The 21,507-nt window shown below is 35.8% G+C and overlaps 1 protein-coding gene across 2 annotated transcripts in view; it reads left to right on the top strand.

The window, feature by feature from the left end:
• Positions 1-21,507, top strand: part of Btbd3 (BTB domain containing 3) — a 41,853-nt gene that overhangs the window by 15,380 nt on the left and 4,966 nt on the right. Inside the window, exons 2-4 of one of the 2 annotated variants that reach the window (XM_076851507.2) lie at positions 18,162-18,435; positions 18,934-19,024; positions 19,583-19,701. In XM_076851507.2, the coding sequence (XP_076707622.1) occupies positions 18,293-18,435; positions 18,934-19,024; positions 19,583-19,701 (353 nt within the window). In that variant the 5' untranslated portion in view covers positions 18,162-18,292. Of the gene's footprint in view, positions 1-17,614; positions 18,436-18,933; positions 19,025-19,582; positions 19,702-21,507 lie in introns of those variants that run through there. The other variant, XM_076851506.2, reaches the window with a different exon arrangement.

The raw sequence follows: 21,507 nt of genomic DNA, 5'->3' as shown, positions 1-21,507 counted from the left end.
TCTAGATCCAGGCTGGCAGCAAGTCTGTTGCACTGTCCTCATAAATGACTCCAGAATCCTGCCTTCAGAGTAAATCTGGACCACTTTTCTAACCTCTACTACCAGCATCTTTGCCCTAGTTTCTAGCTTCTATTGCCTGGATTATTGCAATGGCCTCCTAACAAATAACTGGTCTCCTTTCTCCTTCCCTGGTTTCTCTTTAGCAATATAACAACCAGAGTAATGTTTTTAAAATATTAAGTCAGATTGTTTTCATCCCAGTACCACAAATAACAACAACCACAGACCAGCAAAATAGCAACAAGAACCCGAACCTTCTAGTGATCTCTTGGAAAAAAGGCCAGATTCCTTAAGAGTCACTAAGTCCTATACAGTCTGGTTCCTGCTAACTGTGATCTCTTCCACCACTTCTCTCCCTCTTGTTCTCCACTCCAGCCGTGGTTCCTTCTTCCTTGAACATGGCAGGCATATTCCCATTTTAGGTCTTTGTGGGCTTCCCTTCTGCCTGCATCCCACACTCCAGGTATGTTCACGATCTACTCCCTCATCTTCAAGTCTTCACTTTATAATTGCCAGGTATCTGTATCTCTCATGCAGTGCTCTGCCATTTCTTTTTCTATACTATATGTTACCTTTTAAATCACTAATAAGATACATTATTTTATTATTATTTTTGTGTGTGAAATGTCTCTCTCCCCTACCCCTGCTAGACTATAAGCTCCATGAAGGCAAATTTTTCTTTTCTTATTTTTTTAATACTAGGGATTGAACCTAGGGGTGCTTTACCATTGAACCACATCCCCAGGTTTTTTATTTTGAGATAGGGGTTCACTAAGTTGTTTAGGGCCTTGCTGAGTTGCTGAGGCTGACTTTGTACCTGCAATCCTCCTTCCTCAGCCTCTCAAGTTGCTGGGATTATAGGCACGCACTACTGTGCCCAGTTAAATATTTCATGTTTCGTCATTAATGTGTCCCCAAAGTGCCTAGCACATAGAAGATGGTCAGTAAATATTTTTTGAATGAATATAGTCTTCCTTCATTTTTTCCCCCAGTGAATTTATGAGAAAGCAGTATATGCACAATCTTTTGGCATTTGTAAATCTAACACCAGTGGTTTAGTATCCCACCAGTAAGGGACAAGTTCCAGGGCATGTAAAATTTATAATGGTGGTACTGATACAGAGAATGCTTATGAGGTTTAAATAGGGTACGTGTATAAAGCACTAAGCTGTGTTAATGTATAGGACAAGGTCACACTTAACTTTCAGAAGAGTCTCAGTTGTGAATTCTAGAAACTTCTCTCAGATTTTAGCTTAATCAATGATAGATAGCAATATCACTGAGAAGCCTTTTACAATATGCCTGGGTTCCCTGTTAAATATCAATGAACTATATTTTGTTCTCTAACCCATTGGCATTTATCTCTTAAAGTGGAATGTAACCATTTTCTTCTTAAATGCTTTCTTAGTATTCAGGACATCGTTCATGTCTCCTTTAAACCTTTTTCCCTGTGAGGTTCTAACTGAAATCATTTCTATAAGGTGATTTTGAAACTCTTCAGACCCCAGAGAGGCACATAATTGAACATGATAGTAAATCCACAAAATCAAAGATTTCAGTCCTTTACCTTCTGTTTCACAGACAAGAGAATACTGGAGTCATCCCTGTAGCAATCATTATAGCAGTATTTTTCAAGTTTCGCTTAAAGTGTTTCTAGTCTCCTTTTGTGCCCTTCAAATCCAAGAATATCTCAAAAACTCAGACTCTTTCCTTTTTAAGAGAATAAGAAATATTTGGATGATTTGTACTGTTTGGAATTGCTGTGCAGCTAAGTGGTGTCTCTTATAAGACAAAAGATGATTATTTTAGAGATAAAGCAACTAAAGTTTAGACAGTAAAAATCATGATGAATGCATCTCTAGAAATATATAAGCCTTACAGCTGTTATCTAAACACAAAAATGTGAAAATTTTCAATTCTACTATTCTTTTTTTTTTTTTTAAAGAGAGAGAGGTAGAGAGAGGTAGAGGGAGGTAGAGAGAGAAAATTTTTTAAGATTTATTTTTTAGTTATCGGCGGGCACAACATCTTTGTTTGTATGTGGTGCTGAGGATCGAACCCGGGCCGCACGCATGTCAGGCAAGCACGCTACCACTTGAGCCACATCCCCAGCCCCTCTACTATTCTTTTCAAGGTGTATCTACTTCCTCATGTATGTTATTTCTACTTAATTTTTCTGTGATAGTATATGAGCAAGAAAAGCCTCCTGTTCAATTAGAGGTGTAAACATTTTAGCCATTATTACCATACAGAAATAAAATTTCATAAGTATGTTGTTCTGACTCAGTCTACCTGATGAATTTGTCTTGACTTTTAAACTCTGATTAGATCTGTTTTGCTATTATGAAGATTCACACTTTTGAAAATCACATCCTTAAAAAGTTATTTTGTATTGAATCCTAAATAGTCACTACTATGGGCCAAGTCTGAATGGAAAGTGTTGACCTTACTCTCTGATGATGGGTTGCATTTCCCATCGTTTAGGCTACATTACTGGATAGCCCATTTGGAAAACAGAACTTGTTTTTATAGTTCTACATTTTGTTTAGAGACTCTGTAATGATTGCTGTCTTCATGAAAGTGTTTTAGTTCTTTTGAATTGCTCCCTTGCTTCTTCTACTCATCTGTTTTTGTTTGTTTATTTGTTTGTTATTTGGAAGTAGTGATCTTGCCTATCCAGCACAAGCAAACATATCTACTCAGTAGTGGGGGACTTATTTTGGCCCTCAGGTACAATTATATTTTAAATCTCTGTGAACAGACAAGGACTTATAATATAGACCACCACCTATTTCATAACCTGCATTAATGGAAAATGTAGGTGAGAGTTGAATGTAATTATAATAAAGTCAAACTACATTTAATGTGCTTTCAGGGAATTATTTATGTTCGTAGAAAGTCTGAAAATTGATAAAATTCTTAATTGGGGTTAGAGCAGACTACTGTTCCCCAAATAATCTTATTACCAACATTCAAAATGGTAAGAAGCTGCATAGAAGCACCTCCCTGTTCAAGGGGACAGATTCAGTTGTTGCTGTCTCTTATGCAGCCTTTGCCCCCAACCCCTTTGTAAGTGGGGTTGCATCCCAGAGTGTGCCCACCTTGGGATATAGGGCACCTATGTGCTTGAAGCTGGAGTGCTTCTGTTGGAAGGTGAGCTGTTACCTGAATGTAGAGAGAGAGTGGAGGGAAGAGTGCACTGTGCAGTCATGGTCAGTCTTGCATGGTAGATTTCCCCACCACTCGCTCTGGTGATTTCAGCACATATTTAATACATGCTGTCTAACTTCTTTTGTTGCAATTAGTATATTTTCTAGTTAACTTATACCATTTAATCAGTATTTCTTCAAGACCTGTAGAATCTGTCCATCTTACCTGAAATTTTGGATTACTTTATTAGCGACTTTATCTTACCAAAGTTAAGAAGGTCTCATCAGAATGCCAAAATCAATCCTGAACTCTTGGTTAGCAAAAGTCTTCTGGCATATACTCTAACAACATTAGTCAGGGAGTTATGTGACCATGTAGGTATGGATTAGAGATGTCAGTATATAAGAATGTTTGGGTTGGATTATGAAAAAATGAAATGCCCCAAATCAGGACAAGCTATATTTGATTGTACAGTCTTTCTATAACATGATATCATTATTAAGTGTGCAATAATTTGAGAAACAGAATCCTATTAAGATGCACAACCTCAAACATTTTTTGAAGAGTGAAGCTGAGAAAATGTTTCAATACCAACTTTGTAAGTAAAAGACTATTTTTAATGAAAAATTATTGCTGGTAGATGAAATATTTTCTTTGGAGTTTTTCAAAGTCTTAACCTTATGTCCAACAAGCTGTTTTCTTCTATTTAGTCTGTTAGAATGTTTTGATATTGTATACTATCTACTATCAATCGTATCAGTATAATATTTAGGTAGATAATAAAATGACACTGATGGGAGAAGCAGTTTCTATCAAATGTGTCTCTTTAAATGAAAAAACAGTGAAAAAATTTCCTTGAACATCGACAGCCACGCTTACTTTGGAGAGCAGCAGAGGTTGCTGCTTTGTATAGGAGAAAGCAATGTGTAGAAAAATATTTGTTTCTGTTTTTTTTTCTTTTTGTGAAGTTTATAGGAATAGAGTCTACTCAAAAGCTTATTTAATTTTTTTTTAAAACAACTTAAGGTATCAATTACAATGATCTTGCATTTCATAGTCTGTGAATCTTCTGAGATCTGGCAGTGCCAAGCTGCCACACAGTGTAATGAACAACAGAATATTAGCTCTGACTGCTGATGTTAGTTTTTGTGGCACAGATTGTCATATTTCTCTTGCATCCTCTGGTCTGTCTACAGTGTACAAAAAATTATTTTGGAGTAAATTATGCTCTAAGAATTAATTCTTATTTTCTAGTTGAGTGAAATAGGAAAACAGGTATGTGTAAAAACCTGTCCCTGGCCCTGATCATGTATAGTTTTTTAAGAAAGTTTTTACCAATAAAATCCAAACTACTTATGAATCTGGGCATCAGTTGTTTTCATACATTTTGGTCTTAGGACCCTCTGTACTTTGAAATATTTTGAAAAGCCCAGAAAACTTGTTTGTGGGAGTCATACCTATTAATATTTACTGGAGTAGAAATTGAAATATAAAAATTCTAAATATTTACTTAAAAATAAGTGCTATTTTGGTTGAAACATACGAAGAAAATCTGACCCTATCCAGATAAAGTAGCTGGACAAGTAAGGATTTGTGTGTGTGTGTGTGTGTGTGTGGTGCCCAGGGCAAGTACTCTACCAACTGAGCTATATCCCCTGCCCAAGAAAGGAATATTTTAAAGCCTTTCCAGATAATTGTGTATATTTGATACCTCACCCAAACTTGATAAGTGATAGTTTTTTGGATTAATTGCATGTGGAATATAAAACTGTATCTGTGAACGTTTTGTACAATTATTGTACTAAAATCCATTGATCTGTTTGTACTTTGAATGGATTTTTTTAAACCAGTGTATGATTCTGTACAGTAATTGCATTGTTATTAGGAAACATTATTTCACTGAGTAATGCAAATCTTTCAGATGTTGACACTTTTCATTATATAATATCAAATAAATCACATTCATCTACTATCACTGCTCCCATCAGAACAGTCTAAGTGTTAGGAAGCTGTCAGACTCATGGTTTCATAATCAAGGTTCCCAAAATTCTAATTTTTGGTTGAAGCTTGAATTTTATCATCAGCAATAAATACTGTCAGTTCTCCTTGAATTGACAGGCTCACTTCATTCATTGTTGAGAAAATGTCTGCCAGATACCTCAGTCTGAATAAGCACACTTTATTCTCTTAAGTGACACTGATGTTTTTAAAAAGCTACTGGTTTGACTCATAACACAAACAGTTGAACAAGTTAAGTGTCTTTTCTCAATAGAAGAAGTAGAAGGCAGCCATTCTATTTCAGTTTCATCAGAAATGTTTTATGCATGCTTCCCCATTTGGTGACACAGAATATTAAGAAGGTATGTACTCAAGGGTTGAGGTTTAATGAATTAAACAGTTTTTACTGATGCATCTCCCAATGATTCCTTAAGAAACAGTACTTTGGTAAAGTACAGTAGCTAATCTGCATTCATTCACCCAGGCTGTTTCACTACTTGCCTAAATCCCCCATCATGTGGGTGGGAAGGGTGAAGAATGGAGAAGAAAAGGTGACTGGATGGGCCCTTGAGCCTGTCTGCCCTTCAGCTGTTCAGGGTTCCCTGGGGTGACCTTCAATTGGTTAAGGAACCAGAAGCATTGATAGTGAAAACTTGTCCTTTTGTTTCGGAGCTTCTGAAGAAAACCTTGTCTTTCTGTTTGAAGCAAATGGGGTCGTTTAGTCATGCGTCACTAGGACCAGATGTTGCTGAGAGGCTTCGGAGGGATTCTGTCACTTGTGCCTACTTCAGATACTTTTTTTTAACTGGTGAAGTTCAGAATTGCTTAAAATGATTAATGGTTTCAAATCATACAAATATCCTACAGGCACACTCAGAATATATTTACTTCATCCTACCTTCTAAGAAAAACTTTTCTAACTAATTGAATTTGCTATTTGAACATTTAAACGGTTTTATTTTTTTTCTTTTTGACCAAAATGAAACTCATACTGTGACTTTAAAACAGTTTGTTTGCATTTTCAGCACTACTAATGGTTTTTAAAATCATTTTTGTGGTACAAGTTTCCTTTGCTAAAGGCAGTAGTCCAGCTAGAGACTTTCTAGCCATGCCCAAAATATTTAGGTACTTTATTATTGATATTACCATTTCCAGTTATTTTGATACAATATTGTAAGGGACTATAGACGGAAGTTGAGAATTTGAGGTGGTGATTGTTATTATTTTAAGTCAAATGCCTGATTACACTCTGGTTTTTAGTAGAGTAAAGCATTTTTAGTAGAGTAAAGCAAAGAGATAAATAGTGTATTTTTGCTGCTTGTGCCCATGTTCTGCAGACATCTAAAATGAGGTATCACCCATACTAGCAGTGTGATTTGTTTGCAGAGGAAGCATGAATTTGTAGACTGCCCTGTATACACAAGCCTATTTTATTACTTTGTTTGAAGATTGGGTGTGTCTAATGTAGTGGAAATTCATCCATTCAATGTTAAATACAGACGAAACACATTTCAGAGCCACATAAAAAGTCTTTTTAATTATCCATTTTTGGGGATTATTCATATTACTGCTTTACTCCTTTCATGTGAGCTACTGAGAATTTTTCATTCTTTCCAGTTCATTAAATCACCAAAATTCTCTATTTGTGTTATAAATAAATATGCCAGACCATGAATTGAAGTTGGTTGATAAAAGCAGCTTTGTCCTGGTAATTGATTCTTATTTCTGGTTAACCCATACTTCTCTCTGAATATCTACATTACATTGAATTTTAGACTTCTAATGAAGCCTACTTTGAGCACATGTAGGGACTTGCTTTAAGTTGAGTTTTAAGTATTTTCATTTGGATTAGCTGCAAGATGAATGTAGTATTATAATTCTATATTTGTGCTTAGACATGTTCAGGAGAGCCTCAGGACACATTTAATAGGTATCTAGTTTCTTTGCCACTGCACATAGTTTAAACTTGCAACTCAGACAACTAAAACATATTATAAACCTCAGTCTCAGACAATTTTATCTCTAGACTAGCTGCACTCCACAAATGCAATCTAGAGTGCTAATTGGACTTGGAGTGTTGGGTTTGAACCTTATATAACCAATGAAAAGCCAGGTGTGTGGGTGTGGCACTGTTAGCTCCCATTGGAAATATAGGGTGCAGTCCTCAGATAATGAACACTCTTGTCAGGCAACATAAGGCAAAATAGAATGTGAGAAAGTATTGCAGTTGTCCATAGAGAGTCTGGAAGCATCAGGAAACCTTCCTTGCTGAGATTTCTTTTTTTGTTGTTTGTTTTTAGTTTTAGTTGGACATAATACCTTTACTTTATTTATTTATTTTTATGTGGTGCTGAGGATCGAACCCAGGCAAGCGCTCTACTGCTGAGCTACAACCCCAGTCCCCTTGCTGAGGTTTCTACCCTGTGGACCGAATCTTGAAGGACACGTAAACTTTCAGTAGGCGGTTTTGTAGGGAAGAAAAGACAGTGAAGATGGTATAAAGCAATGGAACCATTTGTAAAATGAGAGTATTGTCTGGTTACAGGATGAGTAAACAACAAGAACAAATCAAAAGAACTGATCGTGAGTTGGAGTGGGGTCACGGAGATCCAAAATGCATTGCAAGTCAAGTGGCTTCCCCTCATTGAGAAACGAGAGATAAAATTTACCCTCACTGAGTAGATGCTTTGTCTGCATGCATTTGGCATGCAGAAGAGCCCACTCTCAGTTCACCTGATAACCTCTGTAGGAAGAGCATCACAAAGTACAGTTTAGATTTGGGCAGGTTCTTTGCCACTGCACATAGTTTAAACTGCCTTTTCTTCTCTATAAAACTATATTCAGAGACTTCCTTCTTGATTTCATCTACCCTGCAAAACAGGCTGTTTGTCACTCTCCACGTGGCTCCATTGCTTCCTGCCAACCTCACTGCCTTTTCTTCTCTATAAACTATATTCCGAGACTCTCTGCACTTGATATTTCTTTTTTTTTTTTTTTTTTTTAATCCTAAGGGGGATTGGACCCAGGGGCTCTCAACCACTGAGCCACACCCTCAGCCATTTTTATTTATTGATGGGGTCTTGCTGAATTGTTTAGGGCCTCACTAAGTTGCTGAGGCTGGCTTTGAACTCTCAATCCTCCTGCCTCAGCCTCCTGAGCCACTGGGATTACAGGTGTACAGCACTGTACCTGGCTCTTTTTGGTCTTTTGAAAAACGTTTTATTTTAAATTCTATAAGGGGGTATTACCTTAAGCAAATACTGACATCAACTAGGATTCCTGTACTAAACTCTTAATAAATCCGGTCGTCCCACAGCTACCTACTTATAGAAGAGGAAACTGACTCAAATGTTAGCTTTCTCAGTGAGGGTGAGCCACACGAATTGTGCATTATGGACCTCTGTCATTGCTCCAGTCAGCGTTAGCTTTTTTTGACTTGTCTTCTTTATTCACCTACCCTGCAAAATGGACTGTTTCTCACTCTGCACATGGCTCCATGTCTTCCTGCCAACCTCACTGCTTTTTCTTCTCTATAATATAAACTATATTCAGAGACTCTCTGCTCTTTCTTGGTCTGGTTCCAGTTATCATCATTAGCATGGATCTCATTTGTATAAGTCCATGCAACTGTTAACTAAAGAAATGGCTGCTGCTTATGTTATTAAAACAAAATTTGGGTACTGACAGTTGAGTTGCCACCCTTTGAAGGTGTATTTTGACTATAATGTTTTTAGTCTGCTCATTAGAGTTGAGATCCACATATAAAGGCTGTCTTCCTGTGTCTATGTGATATAGAGATTGGGGAAACCCAAATTAATATCAAGTCTCCATGAATAGTCTTGACTTTATAAGTGAGATAACTTTGAGTATTATTTTATGAGCAATTAGATTATTTTATTTTATACCTCTGGGTAGTTCAAGTACTGGCCTACTTAAATAGTAGATCTTGATTACAAAAATGAAAAATAGACTTGCTGAATATATTATTAGACTTTAATTTTTGTTTGGAATACCTTTTTTTTTTTTTTTTTAGTTCTGACACATGAAGTCAAGCTAAGTATATAAACTTCTCAGCTTCAAGTCTGATTTCAACAGTGTGAGGGATGAGAGCAACAAAGGAGTACAATATCAGTGCCAGATTATTTCCTGCAGCAAATGGGAAGAGTCTCTGAAGGTTACTTGGTATTGATATAGTTAAGGTTATACCAGCTCTTATAGTATACTGTACCTTAATATTGGGTCCTTCAAAACATGCCCAGGGGATATAGGTTAAAACTAATTACAAGTAGCATAAACCATTTTTTAATTTGGACTCAGGAGAGATTTTACTTTGAGTTTTTGCCAGAAGTTGATTTCTACATTAACCCTGTCACAGGCTTCTAATGCCACATAGTGTTTTTTGTTGGGGAATAATTTTACTCATTTTAGTAATGTATGTGACTTTGATTATATCTGTTGGTATCTATTTAAGAGAAGATATGTTGGAAGTTGAAAGTAAAAGTAGTTTCTAATTTCACAGCTTTTTTCTTTTCCCTGCAGTAGTATTTTTCATACCTCACTCAGCATAGCAGACCTCTTAGATTTAGATCTTGTATTGTTTTCCTTTAATTACCATGTTTCATTTTAATCACATACATTGTAGAAATGAAGGATGATGTTTCATTAAGTACTAATTAAGTGAGACCCTTATGATAATCAAAATAAAAAATTGTAATGGGTCTTTTCTGTGAAGTGTTGCTAAAATAAAAAAAAAATGTCTTTCAGAGTTTTCTGGCCTTGCCTTTTCTCAAAACAATTTAAAATCTAAAGTTATTTGTCTCATTCAGGTATTTGGGGAGGCGGGGGATAAGTAGAAGAATGGGAGAAAAATTTTTTTTCTAAGCACCCTTGGGTGACTAACTTTTAACAATACACATAGTTAACTTGAATTTGGAATCTTTGATTTCTCACAAAGGTTTTCCCCTAGGATTTGTGAATTTGGAAAAAAATGGACTGTGACATTTGCAATTTCACTAATAATCAGGACTGATGCAGAATATTTAGTGGTTTGGAGATTGCTAGAATCTTTATTCCATTGCATGTGCTCACTGGAAAGGGGTGACTTTCCCAAGCAGAGTAAGATATTCTTTAAGTACATAAGTCAGGGGCTTTGGATTTTGATATGATTGTGAAGATGTTCTTGTTGATTATCTTCGTAATATCAGAAAAAAAATCACCAGCCAAAGTAAACAGTATCTTTGGAATTAGCTTGTTTTCTTTGATCAAAACGCATGATTTTCTTCCTGTGTCATCTAAAGCAAATGACTTAGAAAAAGCCACAGAATGGTTGGATGAGGTTGTTCTGTTCCAGCTGTTTCTAGTAGGATATAACTCCTGTTGGAACAGAAGATCTCCCTTTAAGACTTTTCAGAAGAGACTTCCTGAGCCCTGGACATTTCTTTAGTTAAACTGTGTTAAGTACCTAACAGAAAGTCGATATATGTATGTAATGGGATCATTATAATATGATAATATCTCTCCCTTTTAAACTAACATTTTTAGATTCTATTTGTTTGAAGTTTGAAAGTACTCAGTATCTTTTAAGGACTCATTTAGCTCCAGGTTTATGCTTTATAGGAAGTTGTTTTAAGTTAATCTTAGATTGATAAATTTCTTCAGCAAATATTGCCCAGAAAGTTATAGACTCTGAATCAGTCTTATATACGTGTATAATTGTGTGCTATGGGAGAGTATTAGAAATGGATTATATTAATGCTGGAATTCTTACCAGTCCTAGCAATGGAAGTTCTCATTTTGAGATTTCCATCTAGATTTTCTACATATCAACGGTTGTCATAGTAGCAGTCTCAATTGAGAATTGTGATTATATACTTTATCAAATGACTACTTGATGAAAGCTCAATTATTCTAATGTAGTTCAGCCAGAATTCTGAACCGTCATTTTGCTTGGTTAAGGGAATAATTAACAAACCTAAAGAAGAAATTCCTTTTTTTCTTTTGAATTACATAAATTTTTCCTTATTTCACTGACTGTCAAATGCCATTAGTTATAAGATATGCCATTGTTTTATGTACACTAAGGAAAAAAATCCTAATAGTTATATTCAGTTGATGCCATCAATTATAAGATACAACCTAATTTCAGAGATGCTAAAATGTATGTGTGTTTGTGGGGAAGTATATCATCAATAGAATATGGCACATTTATTTACACATAGCACTTTAGTTGTGTAAAGGTCATAATCATAATATTAAATATAAAGGAAACTTTTAAAATTATTATTTCTGCCAAATATTATATAGTTTCTTTAATCCTTGAAATCCAGAATCAGAAAAGAAATCACATATTTGAGGAAATCTATAAGACCATCTATATTATGTAACAATTTCCAGTTGACTACTTTTTTACCGAAGTATCTTAAACTCTATAAAAGAACTTATATTCTTTTAAGTAGCTATCTTTAGAGTCTCTCATGATAAACTTTAAATATTCCTTTTCAAGATCATTTCACTTAACATATAAAAGAGAATAATTTGGAATTTAGATGAGTTGTTTAGTATTCCAAACAAGGTGCAACCTGAGACACAGTGTGTTTAAGAGCTGTAATCATGAAATATCTTGTTAAGTGGCATATAGAATTCTAAAAAGAATCATTGTTCCTGCCTCCTGAGAATTGTCACATTCTAACTTTAGGCATTTTTCTCCCTAAATTTAAAAAGTACAGTTCAGGATTAACTGGAGGTCTGTGTTGTGATAAGAAGATGAATTGGTAAAACTGACCATGAGCTTCATCCTTCTAGACAGCTCTGGGTAGGTATACCATGCTCAAAGGCTTATATTAGTCATTACTCTTGGCGTTATAGTTCGTACTGGCTCATTGTTGAGAGAGGCCAAATTGAGTTGCTAGCATAGACATTATAGAGTGGCTGGCTAGACAGACTGCTTGCAGCTTCAGGCTTTGTCAGAAGGTAGGTACACCAGGGCATCATTGTGGTTTGAAGTCCACAGTGGCCTAGAATGTGGGTTCCAAGTCCAGCTTTAAAAATAATGCTACAGGATTCAGACATTGGGTGTGGATCTGATCAAAACATAAAACAATGCATCTTGATTATTGACCCTTATTTGCAAAATCAGAGCAAGATTTATAGCCACGCAGGACTCATGTGGCTTACAGATGGGGCAAGAGGCAGGCTTGGAGAGAGAGGTCTGGAGCTATGCAGCTTGGAAGAGTACAAGGATAGGGAGCCATATTTATTTGGGGTTTTGTGTTTTTTGTTGGTTGCATCACAAGTAATGTTAATAGAGATTACCTTTGTAGTGTTTTCCACCTTTATCAAAGTACTTTTACAAACATATAATTTTGCATTTACTGTAAACATGAGAGGGGTGAACTGGATATAATTACCCATTTGGCAGATGAGACTCACAGATCCTAAGTTACTAGCCTTAAGGTCATTTGGCTCTTGCTTTTTTTCACTATATATGCTGCCAATGCTTGATTTCATATTTATTTCCAAATTTAGCAAGCATACAGTTTGTTTTCCAGCAGCTGCTACTATCTTTATGAACTGCCAATATTTTGTCACTTATGTTCTTACCTCCCAAATCAACAAGTATAACTAACTTTTGCTTAGTATTAAAAGGAAAAATAAGGAAAACAATACTATTTCATTTTGATTTATCTGATAAAACTACTTTGTTATGTGCAATGAATCATTTTTTAAAGTGATATTTTTTTATTCTGCTTTGCCCTGTTTAAACCTCAGCTAACCTCACTGCTGTTACTTTTTAGGTGTCTTATAGTAAACCATGTACAAGTCCAGACAGAGTCGATAGTTAGAGCAAGTTAAACAAGAGTTGCCAGTATTGTGAGTTGTGGATGTAGAACTTGATGTTAACTGTGAATGATTGGTTTTCTAACTTTCATTTTATGTGGAGAGCTTCTTCTGTTTTTCACTAGCTTCCTCCTGGCTCTTCCTTCCTGTTACATTCTTTCCTGTTTCTTTCCAGAAAGTGTCTCAGCAATTCTTTCCTGTAGTGTGCTCCTGTAGGGCTGTGAATGGTACATGTTCATGATTTTCATCTCTGAACTCTGCACATGTATTTTTCTTATACAGTAGATTAGAAATACAAACAGAACATTGTGTAAGGATATGGACTGATTACTGTGAGTGAAAATCAGAGTGGAATAAACAGAACGTGGCATGCAGTTCTGCCTTCTAGTCCAGGTGTTGCCCCACTACTTAATTGTGGACTTTTCACCAATCTTTACAAACTTCTGATATCCCCTTGCATTATCTGTGAGCCAACAGCTGTGTTACATGATTTCTAGAGTCCCTTTCAATTCCAAATCTCATTCATGTTCCCAATCTGTATATGTAAAATTGTACTAAAGGTAGGACAGCTTGTAAACCTTCTTTTGGACCTTAAATTCTATTGGTAATTTTGTCATTATTGAGAATTGAATGAAATCGATCATGGTGATTTAACTTTGTGGTGCTTGTAAGCTGAACTGAAACCCCACTATTATTAACTTACAAGTTTTGAGCTTGGTTCCTAATCTTTCCTATTGTATGCACAACATGCAATAATAATCAGCATGGTATGTTTTGGGAATGCTTTCATTAAAGATTGGTGGGTTTCTTGATCAGATATTTACCTCATTAAGGCAGATTCACTGTGTCTCAGAGCAGCTATAAAATCCAGGAAGTGTAAGTGTAAGAACAAGTGATGGAATGCTAGTTGGAAAGACATGTTAGAGTTAAAATTTGACAGTAGGTCTTAGGCTGTTATCCTTTACTGTCCTTCAACCCAGTGTGTGATAGGTTTGGGTTATAGACTGAATAGATGGGATTTTCAACTGTTTATATTTAATCAAGGGAGAATAAGTCATAAAATTGTATATTTAAATCAATACTAGAGTTTTCACGAGATTTTACTGTTTTAGGTGTCATGGATTACTCAAAAGGATAGATGAAAGCTATCATTACTCTTTCCAGAAAGATAAATGCACATTGCCAATTTTACCTGCAGGTTGAAAGGTTTCATGGATACCCCATTGTGGGTGGAGCCTTACTTCTCCATCTGGTATTCTTGGTCCAAATTCTTGATAGAAAAAAACTCTGGTTGGTAAACTCTTTGGTGATGCCCCTCAAAAAACTCTAGATCAATGTTTATTAAACTGTGATCATGAGAACAATTGGATGGGTCAAGATTAAAACAAAACAAAAGAATAAAGTAGAAAATATCAGAGTAAAGTTTGTTTTGTTCATTCTTTTGATTTGTATGCATCTATGTGTTTGTGTTTATACTGTCAGAATATAAAATGTACTTCTTACTATGGATTGAGTATAAAGTTGGAGAAACTCATCTATTAGATGAGAAACACTCTTTTATTGTAAATGAACCTCTTCACTTTATAACTGGAAACTGAGGCCCTTAAAGGCTGAATGATTTGTTTAACTCCCTGCTGTCCCTGTGTTACTTCAAGTGATCCAGCTAGGATTGAACCATATTACTTTGTTACTAATTTTACCCTGCTGCATTGCTAATTTTTTGAAACAGAATTGTGAAGTAGATTATTTTAAAAAGATAGTTCATCTGCTTCACACTTGGCATTTTTGAATCCTTTGTTTTTCCCACTAAAATAATTTCTGCCATTATCCTTTAAAATAATCTGATTTTAAACTTCTTTTCCATAGGATTAGCAGATATCCTAAGCCCTCTCAGTTGGTTGTCTGCACCCCTATTCCTAAAATGTTGACATTTAACCAGAAGGACTTTCAGAACAAGATATGAAGGGCTAATTTTTATTTCAAAATCAAATTAAAATGTTTTGAGTTGTTTTGTTCATTCACTTGAGAGCTGAAATATTGGTGTGGGATCTTTGGGAAGGCACTATAATATCCTTAGTTTCTTTGTGAGTTTTTTCCTCAAACTTGAATTCCATACCATTTATAAATGTGAAGGGTCTTGTTAAAATGCAGATTGTGATGCAGAATCTGGCTGAGATTGTGGGTTTCAGTAAACACTCCTGAGAGATGCTACTTTGGATCTTGGGACTACACTTTTAGTAGCAAGAACTTGTATTACCCGACTTATTACTGTGGCAAGAAAAGATAGCTGTCTGATCATTTTTCTGTTGTCTTGATTTTATTTCTTTAAAATATTTATTTTTTAGTTATACGTGAACACAATACCTTTATTTTATTTTTATGTGGTGGTGAGGATCAAACCCAGTGCCTCACGCATGCTAGCCACAACCCCAGCCCCCGTTGTCTTGATTTTAAACAGCTGTTCTCATCTGTCCCAACATTCACCTGAGTGAAAATTGATGATACCCCTCTTTGCAGCACTTTTCTAGGTGATTCAGACTTAGCACTACTTCATTTAACTGGGATTTTCAAGCCTTTCTACAAAATTTAATTTTCCGCATAACTAGAATATTTAATTTCAGAAAGATCAGTTTCTAAATGTTATAGAATTTTCTTTCTTAAAAGTATTTGCATATACTCTTTTTTTTCTTCAACTTAGTGTTGCAAAAGCCATATTTTTTTAGAGGCTCTCTTTGTGGTGAATATTGAGCTATATGCAAAATGAATAAGAACTACAAAGCCTTCCATGTTGCTGTTGTATGTTTTTCTATTTTGTCTCATTCATCTGCTAGTTAATGATGTCTCCTCAAAGTGGCTGGTGTCTCTTTCCATCCTGATTACTTCTGACCTGAAAAGCCAGATACTAGATTTGTGAGATGAATTTCTGTCAGAAGGGCCTTCCCAGGGTGGGGCCTTGCTGAGGAGGGATATGATCCAAGTTCAGTAGCAGTGGAGAATTGAAATCCTTTGGTTTTTAACCATATTCTGAGTAGATACCTAAATTGGAGCCTACTTGTTTCTTTATGCCTTTTTCCAGGTGCTTTTTTAAACTCCTTTCCAGATCCCGTTGTCTTTGTTCATTAAAATGTATTTGAAGGTCATTTGTATGTATAGATGTATGATATATTAGCCCTGTGAGTGATAATACAATAATTGCAATAAATTAGCAGCATTCAGGGTCCATATAAAATTGGGATGGGTGACCTTATGCTAAAGATTGTGGCTCTCTTTACACAGTTGTGTTCTGCAGTGTCTTTGAAATAGTTTTTAGAATAATAGTAATGACAGAAAGGAGGATATTGTTTGGTTTAATTTAGTGATTTAGTATTCTAAGAGTTTAAAAATTGTTGGAATTATCTTTATTAGATTACTAATTATAATGTTAACACTAATAGTTCTCATATGCTAAGCTCTCATTTTGTTAGTCATTACTTACATAAAATGCAACAATCAGGACTGTGGTTAAGAAGGGTACATTAGATTGTGGGGGGCAGCAAGTGGCTGCTGTGCTTCCCACAAATGAGAATAATCCAAATAGATAGGGGTGAGATTAAATATCTTCATTAGTCCCTCTTTACAAATAAATATGCATATGAAGACTCTACAGCAGGTGTTTCTGGTTTTGTTTTTTACTAGAAATTGTTGGAGGATTCATATTTTTGAAAACCATACAGTAGTTTATATTCTGATCCAAAGCAGAGAGAACCTGTTTGCATTTTAACTAGGTAGCATCAGACATTTATCATCTTAAATAGCCTTACTATTGGCTCTGTGTTAGAAATTGTAGATTATATTCTTTAAAATTATAACAAGATTAAATGTGGAAATAACAGTTAAGTTGGAATTTTGAGATCCAGAACAGAGCACCATCTGACATATTTTTAGTGAATTACAGCCTTTAAACACTGATTACCAGATTTATCTCATTTGAATGTTATTTTTACATCTAGAATTTGTCTTAGGCTTCAGTGCAGCTCAGCCTACTGGTATAATCTTATCTTAATTAATAATGTTTTGTGACCTGGGAGTCCTGTTAAAGACCATTAGACAGGAGCTAGAGAACACTGGAAGGTAAAATGAACACATGGCCTTAGTTCTCATCTTTTATACTGGAATATAACTTGCATTTAAAGACACTGAAAAATGAAAAGGAAAAACAACCTCCTTCCTCTTTCAGATGTAATAAATATGTTTAATATGGTTTTGCTATTGTTAATCCTTTTAAACTTACAGACTATAGAGGATTTTGTCTAAAATATTTGAAACTAAATGCTGCTGTAAAAAATATTTTTACCAGAAATCTAGAAATAGCTGTCTGTCCTATGCTTTGTTAATTTGAGTTGCTTGCTTAGCTGAAAAAATAAAAATGTATATTCTAACTAAAGAGAAATTTGTGGGCATAAACTCCTTTCTTCCTATGTTCAAATATATTTCATACATTGTTTATCTTATTTAAATATACAGTAGACAGAGAATACAACTGCTGTTCCTTTAATATCAGAACTATGCATGTTACAATAGGTGTCACTGTTTTGCTTGGTCCAATCATGATTGGTGACTTCAGCTATTGGCTCCGAGCACTGGCTGTCTGACTCCATCTGCAGGGCTGTAATACCTACTCTCCTCCGATCCATTCACCACACAACTTCAGCTGACTGAACAGACTCACTCGGCTCCAGCACATCTTGCTAACCTAATTCAGAAAACAAGTGCTACAGCTCTGTGCCTGTCGTCTTCGCTCAGTGTAGCGTTTTCAGGTGATCTAGGAAACGGTTGTTTTTATGAGCAAGTAAGAGAAACAGGAATCATGATGGGGATGTATTTAACAGACCCAGTACTGGATAAAACTTAAAGCCAGTTTCTATTCAACATAGTGAAAAGGTCACCTTGCCTGGCTGAGAAAAGAAGCAAAATATCAGCTTGTTGGTTTCTGTTAACATCTTGGCTCCGGCCAGCCTGTTTTCCTTGATGTTTGAACCAGTTTGGGATATCTAGCTGTAAAGAGAAACATACTGTACTCATGGTAGATGACAAGGAAAAGAACATGAAATGTCTCACCTTCTTCTTGATGCTTCCAGAGACGGTAAAGAACAGGTCCAAGAAAAGCTCAAAGAAAGCAAATAACAGCAGCGGCACTAGCAGTAGCAGCAGCAAGTTGCCCCCAGTTTGTTATGAAATAATTACCTTGAAGACTAAAAAGAAGAAGAAGATGGCTGCTGATATATTTCCCCGGAAAAAACCAGCTAACTCCAGCAGCACCACTGTCCAGCAGTATCACCAGCAGAATCTCAGCAACAACAACCTGATCCCGGCCCCCAACTGGCAGGGTCTCTATCCCACCATTAGAGAAAGGTAAGTACTGAGCCAGCACATGTACTTTAAAAGTTTTCCTGTGTTGAAGTTTGTGCTTTTGAACAACCTGTAATGTATTTTAACACAAATCTGTGTTTCCTCTTTTCCCAGAAGCTTTATTGGTAATGGAAAACTGCCTTGTATCTTTTCCAAAACAGTACAGCTGTTTTCCTCTTAGACAAAAATGTTTTTGCAAGCTGTAATATTTAAGTGACAGGGTTATATTCTATAGGCCATGAAAAATAGAAACCTTTAATTTGTCCTTAGCCTTGTAAAAAGTTTGTATAACTTAAAAAAAAAAAAAAACTTTTGCTACTTCCTGTGTGTTTGCAATAACTACAAACACAGTTGTTTAGTTTCAATCTTTATTTTTTAAATTTTGCTATGAAGTTACTAAACTATTGCTTAGCTTGTGAGTCTTTTATGGGTTTTTTTATGTTGGAGAAAGGGATTAACAATGCTGGCTGCTGTGAATTAATGAATTGCCTCTGTTTATAGAAATGCGGTGATGTTCAATAATGATTTGATGGCAGATGTACATTTTGTGGTTGGGCCACCAGGTGGGACTCAGCGGTTGCCAGGACACAAAGTAAGCAACAGCTGCATTACCGGTTTTGTCCTGAGATTTACAAAAAGGGACCCTCTCAGTCAGCCTGGAACTTGATGTGGGCAGCTTGCCGATGGCAGGCAGTGCATGTTTTCCCCAGTTACAGAGAAAGCATACCCTATCCAAAGGGCTTTGACCACGCTTAATTTTTTCATTGTTTCCTACTATACTGCTTTATATCTCTCACAGAAACATACCCTCTTAACTCTCCAGCCCTGGGAAGTTGTTATGACAGGTTAGGAAAGTCATGTATTGACCCCTTTCCTAGAAATAGTGAGATAAGCTTTTATTGTATTTATGATGCAATGAGGGGACCCCTGTGTTAATCTCTGAAAGCTTTGAAATAATTAGCATAGAGGCTATTTTGTATGAACATCTTATATTTCCCTGCCAAATACCCTGTATCTTGGTTTTTTCAAAGGAACAGGTTTAGGTACTCCACGCCCACTAAACCTGATTGCTTAGAGTTGTTTTTCTGGATTGATTTGCTGAAAACACTTTCAATTTAGTGCATGAAATAAGATTTCCCTTTCCCCACAGTATGTCTTAGCTGTTGGGAGCTCTGTGTTCCATGCGATGTTTTACGGAGAACTTGCCGAGGACAAAGATGAAATCCGTATACCAGATGTCGAACCTGCTGCTTTCCTCGCCATGCTGAAGTAAGCATTATTTCTATGTTTGGAAAGAGTTTGTTTATGCTATATTTGTACCCTGCTGGCTTCAAAGTTAAATGTAAGTTCTGCATAACAAAAAAAGGAGACTCTGATGAAGAAAGAGGGTGCTGCTTATCCTGTACATGTTTTTGGAGAAAACTGCTATTCATCTTTAATTGGAAAGCATGTGGAATGATGCAAGCATTTATCCACACCTTGGCACAGGATGTGGGGGCAAGTGGCATGTATAGCAATTTGGTTCTTAATGGCTTGTAATTAAAGAAAAATAACTTTCAGGTTTAGGCATTGTTTAATAGCACATGTTTTATCTGAAATCAGTATGTGTGAAGAAGTCTTCAAAGAAATACATTTTTATTTCACAATTCCAGAAATTATATACCTTTTTTAAACACTACAATTTGGAAGACTTCTTAGTTTTCTGAGTTATCATCTCCTAACAGCAAATGTAGAATTCGCTGTCTGTTGACTTAGTCCGATCTTTTTGCACAAATACGGTACACTTACTCTTCTATAAAATTGGACACTTTCTCCAGAATAAGAAGCATTTGCATTTGATATTAGAGGAGAAATTTTTGGAAGTTATAAATCGTTTTCTATGATTTCATGTAGATGTATACAGAAAAACTTCAGTTGGTAATCTAGAAATACAAAAGTATATGTAATATTAATTTACATTAGCTTTATATCTAGTAGGTCTTTTGTAGCTTCCAGTATATGTCAAGCAGATACATGAATCATCTTCTGTACTATGTACCAGTGCTAGACAATGGGTGATAGTCTACCCTGTTATTAAAATTTAGTGTTATTCTAAATATTATTTATATGCTTTCTCTTAATCTGCATTCATTTCTAGGACACTAAAGATTGAGTTCAAGGTCATCTGCAGCTCTAGGGATTTCATTTCACTGAAATAAATAAAATTATTGTTCAGAAAAATCATTCAGTGGGTCAACAAGTTGGACAATGTTTCCATTAATGGTTAAAATGTTGCTATGTATTATTACTGCCTGCTGAAAAATTATAGTTCTAGAGCTTAAATGTATTTTTTATTCATATTAAAATTCTGAAATCTAATTGCTGTTGACTAGAACTTTCACAGTGGAATATAGGGAAATGAAAGGCAAGTAAGCATGTGAAGCACCAAAACCTAAACTAATCCACCAATTTTAATCTTTGTGGTCTTTTAGAGAAGTACGTGCAGAAATCAGTTTTACCTCTAAGGGTCCTCTCACCCACCCTCCATCAGAGGAAGTTAACTCAGTATCTTTGACAGTATTATCTCTTGCTGAGCAGTATGCAGCAATACTTCAGCATTTTGGGCTTCACTACAGCCAAATAGTTTGTTGAGTTGTTCTAGACATATGCATAATTAGGAAGCAGCAAGATGACCAAGAGTTACATCTCACCTAACTCATTTGATTCAGCATTGGTCAAGTGTCTTTTCTCATAGTTGTATCACCTAGACCATGTATTAATACAGCTTTTTAAAGTTGTACACACAGTCCACATAAAGTGGTAGGAGTCAGAGATGCTGTAAGATGCCTTTGGCTGCCATGCCATAGTTGTGATACTGTGGACCAGATTTCCTTCCTTGTACATTGTGGGTGAGAAGCCAGTATTCCAGGAGAAGAGATTGTCACGGGGATGACTGTGCCCTTGACAATTACAGGGTAAGAGTTACAAACCTACTCACCATGTTCCAGGATCCTTCCCAAAGTCCTGGCTGTTGGTCAAAGCAGAACTGAGCTGCAAGTGTATTGTCAAATGGCATCTGGCTTAGCCTATCAGAGA

The sequence above is a fragment of the Callospermophilus lateralis genome, chromosome 3 (assembly GCF_048772815.1).
Source record: "Callospermophilus lateralis isolate mCalLat2 chromosome 3, mCalLat2.hap1, whole genome shotgun sequence".
NCBI lineage: Eukaryota > Metazoa > Chordata > Mammalia > Rodentia > Sciuridae > Callospermophilus > Callospermophilus lateralis.
This window is presented reverse-complemented; position numbering and strand designations above follow the sequence as displayed.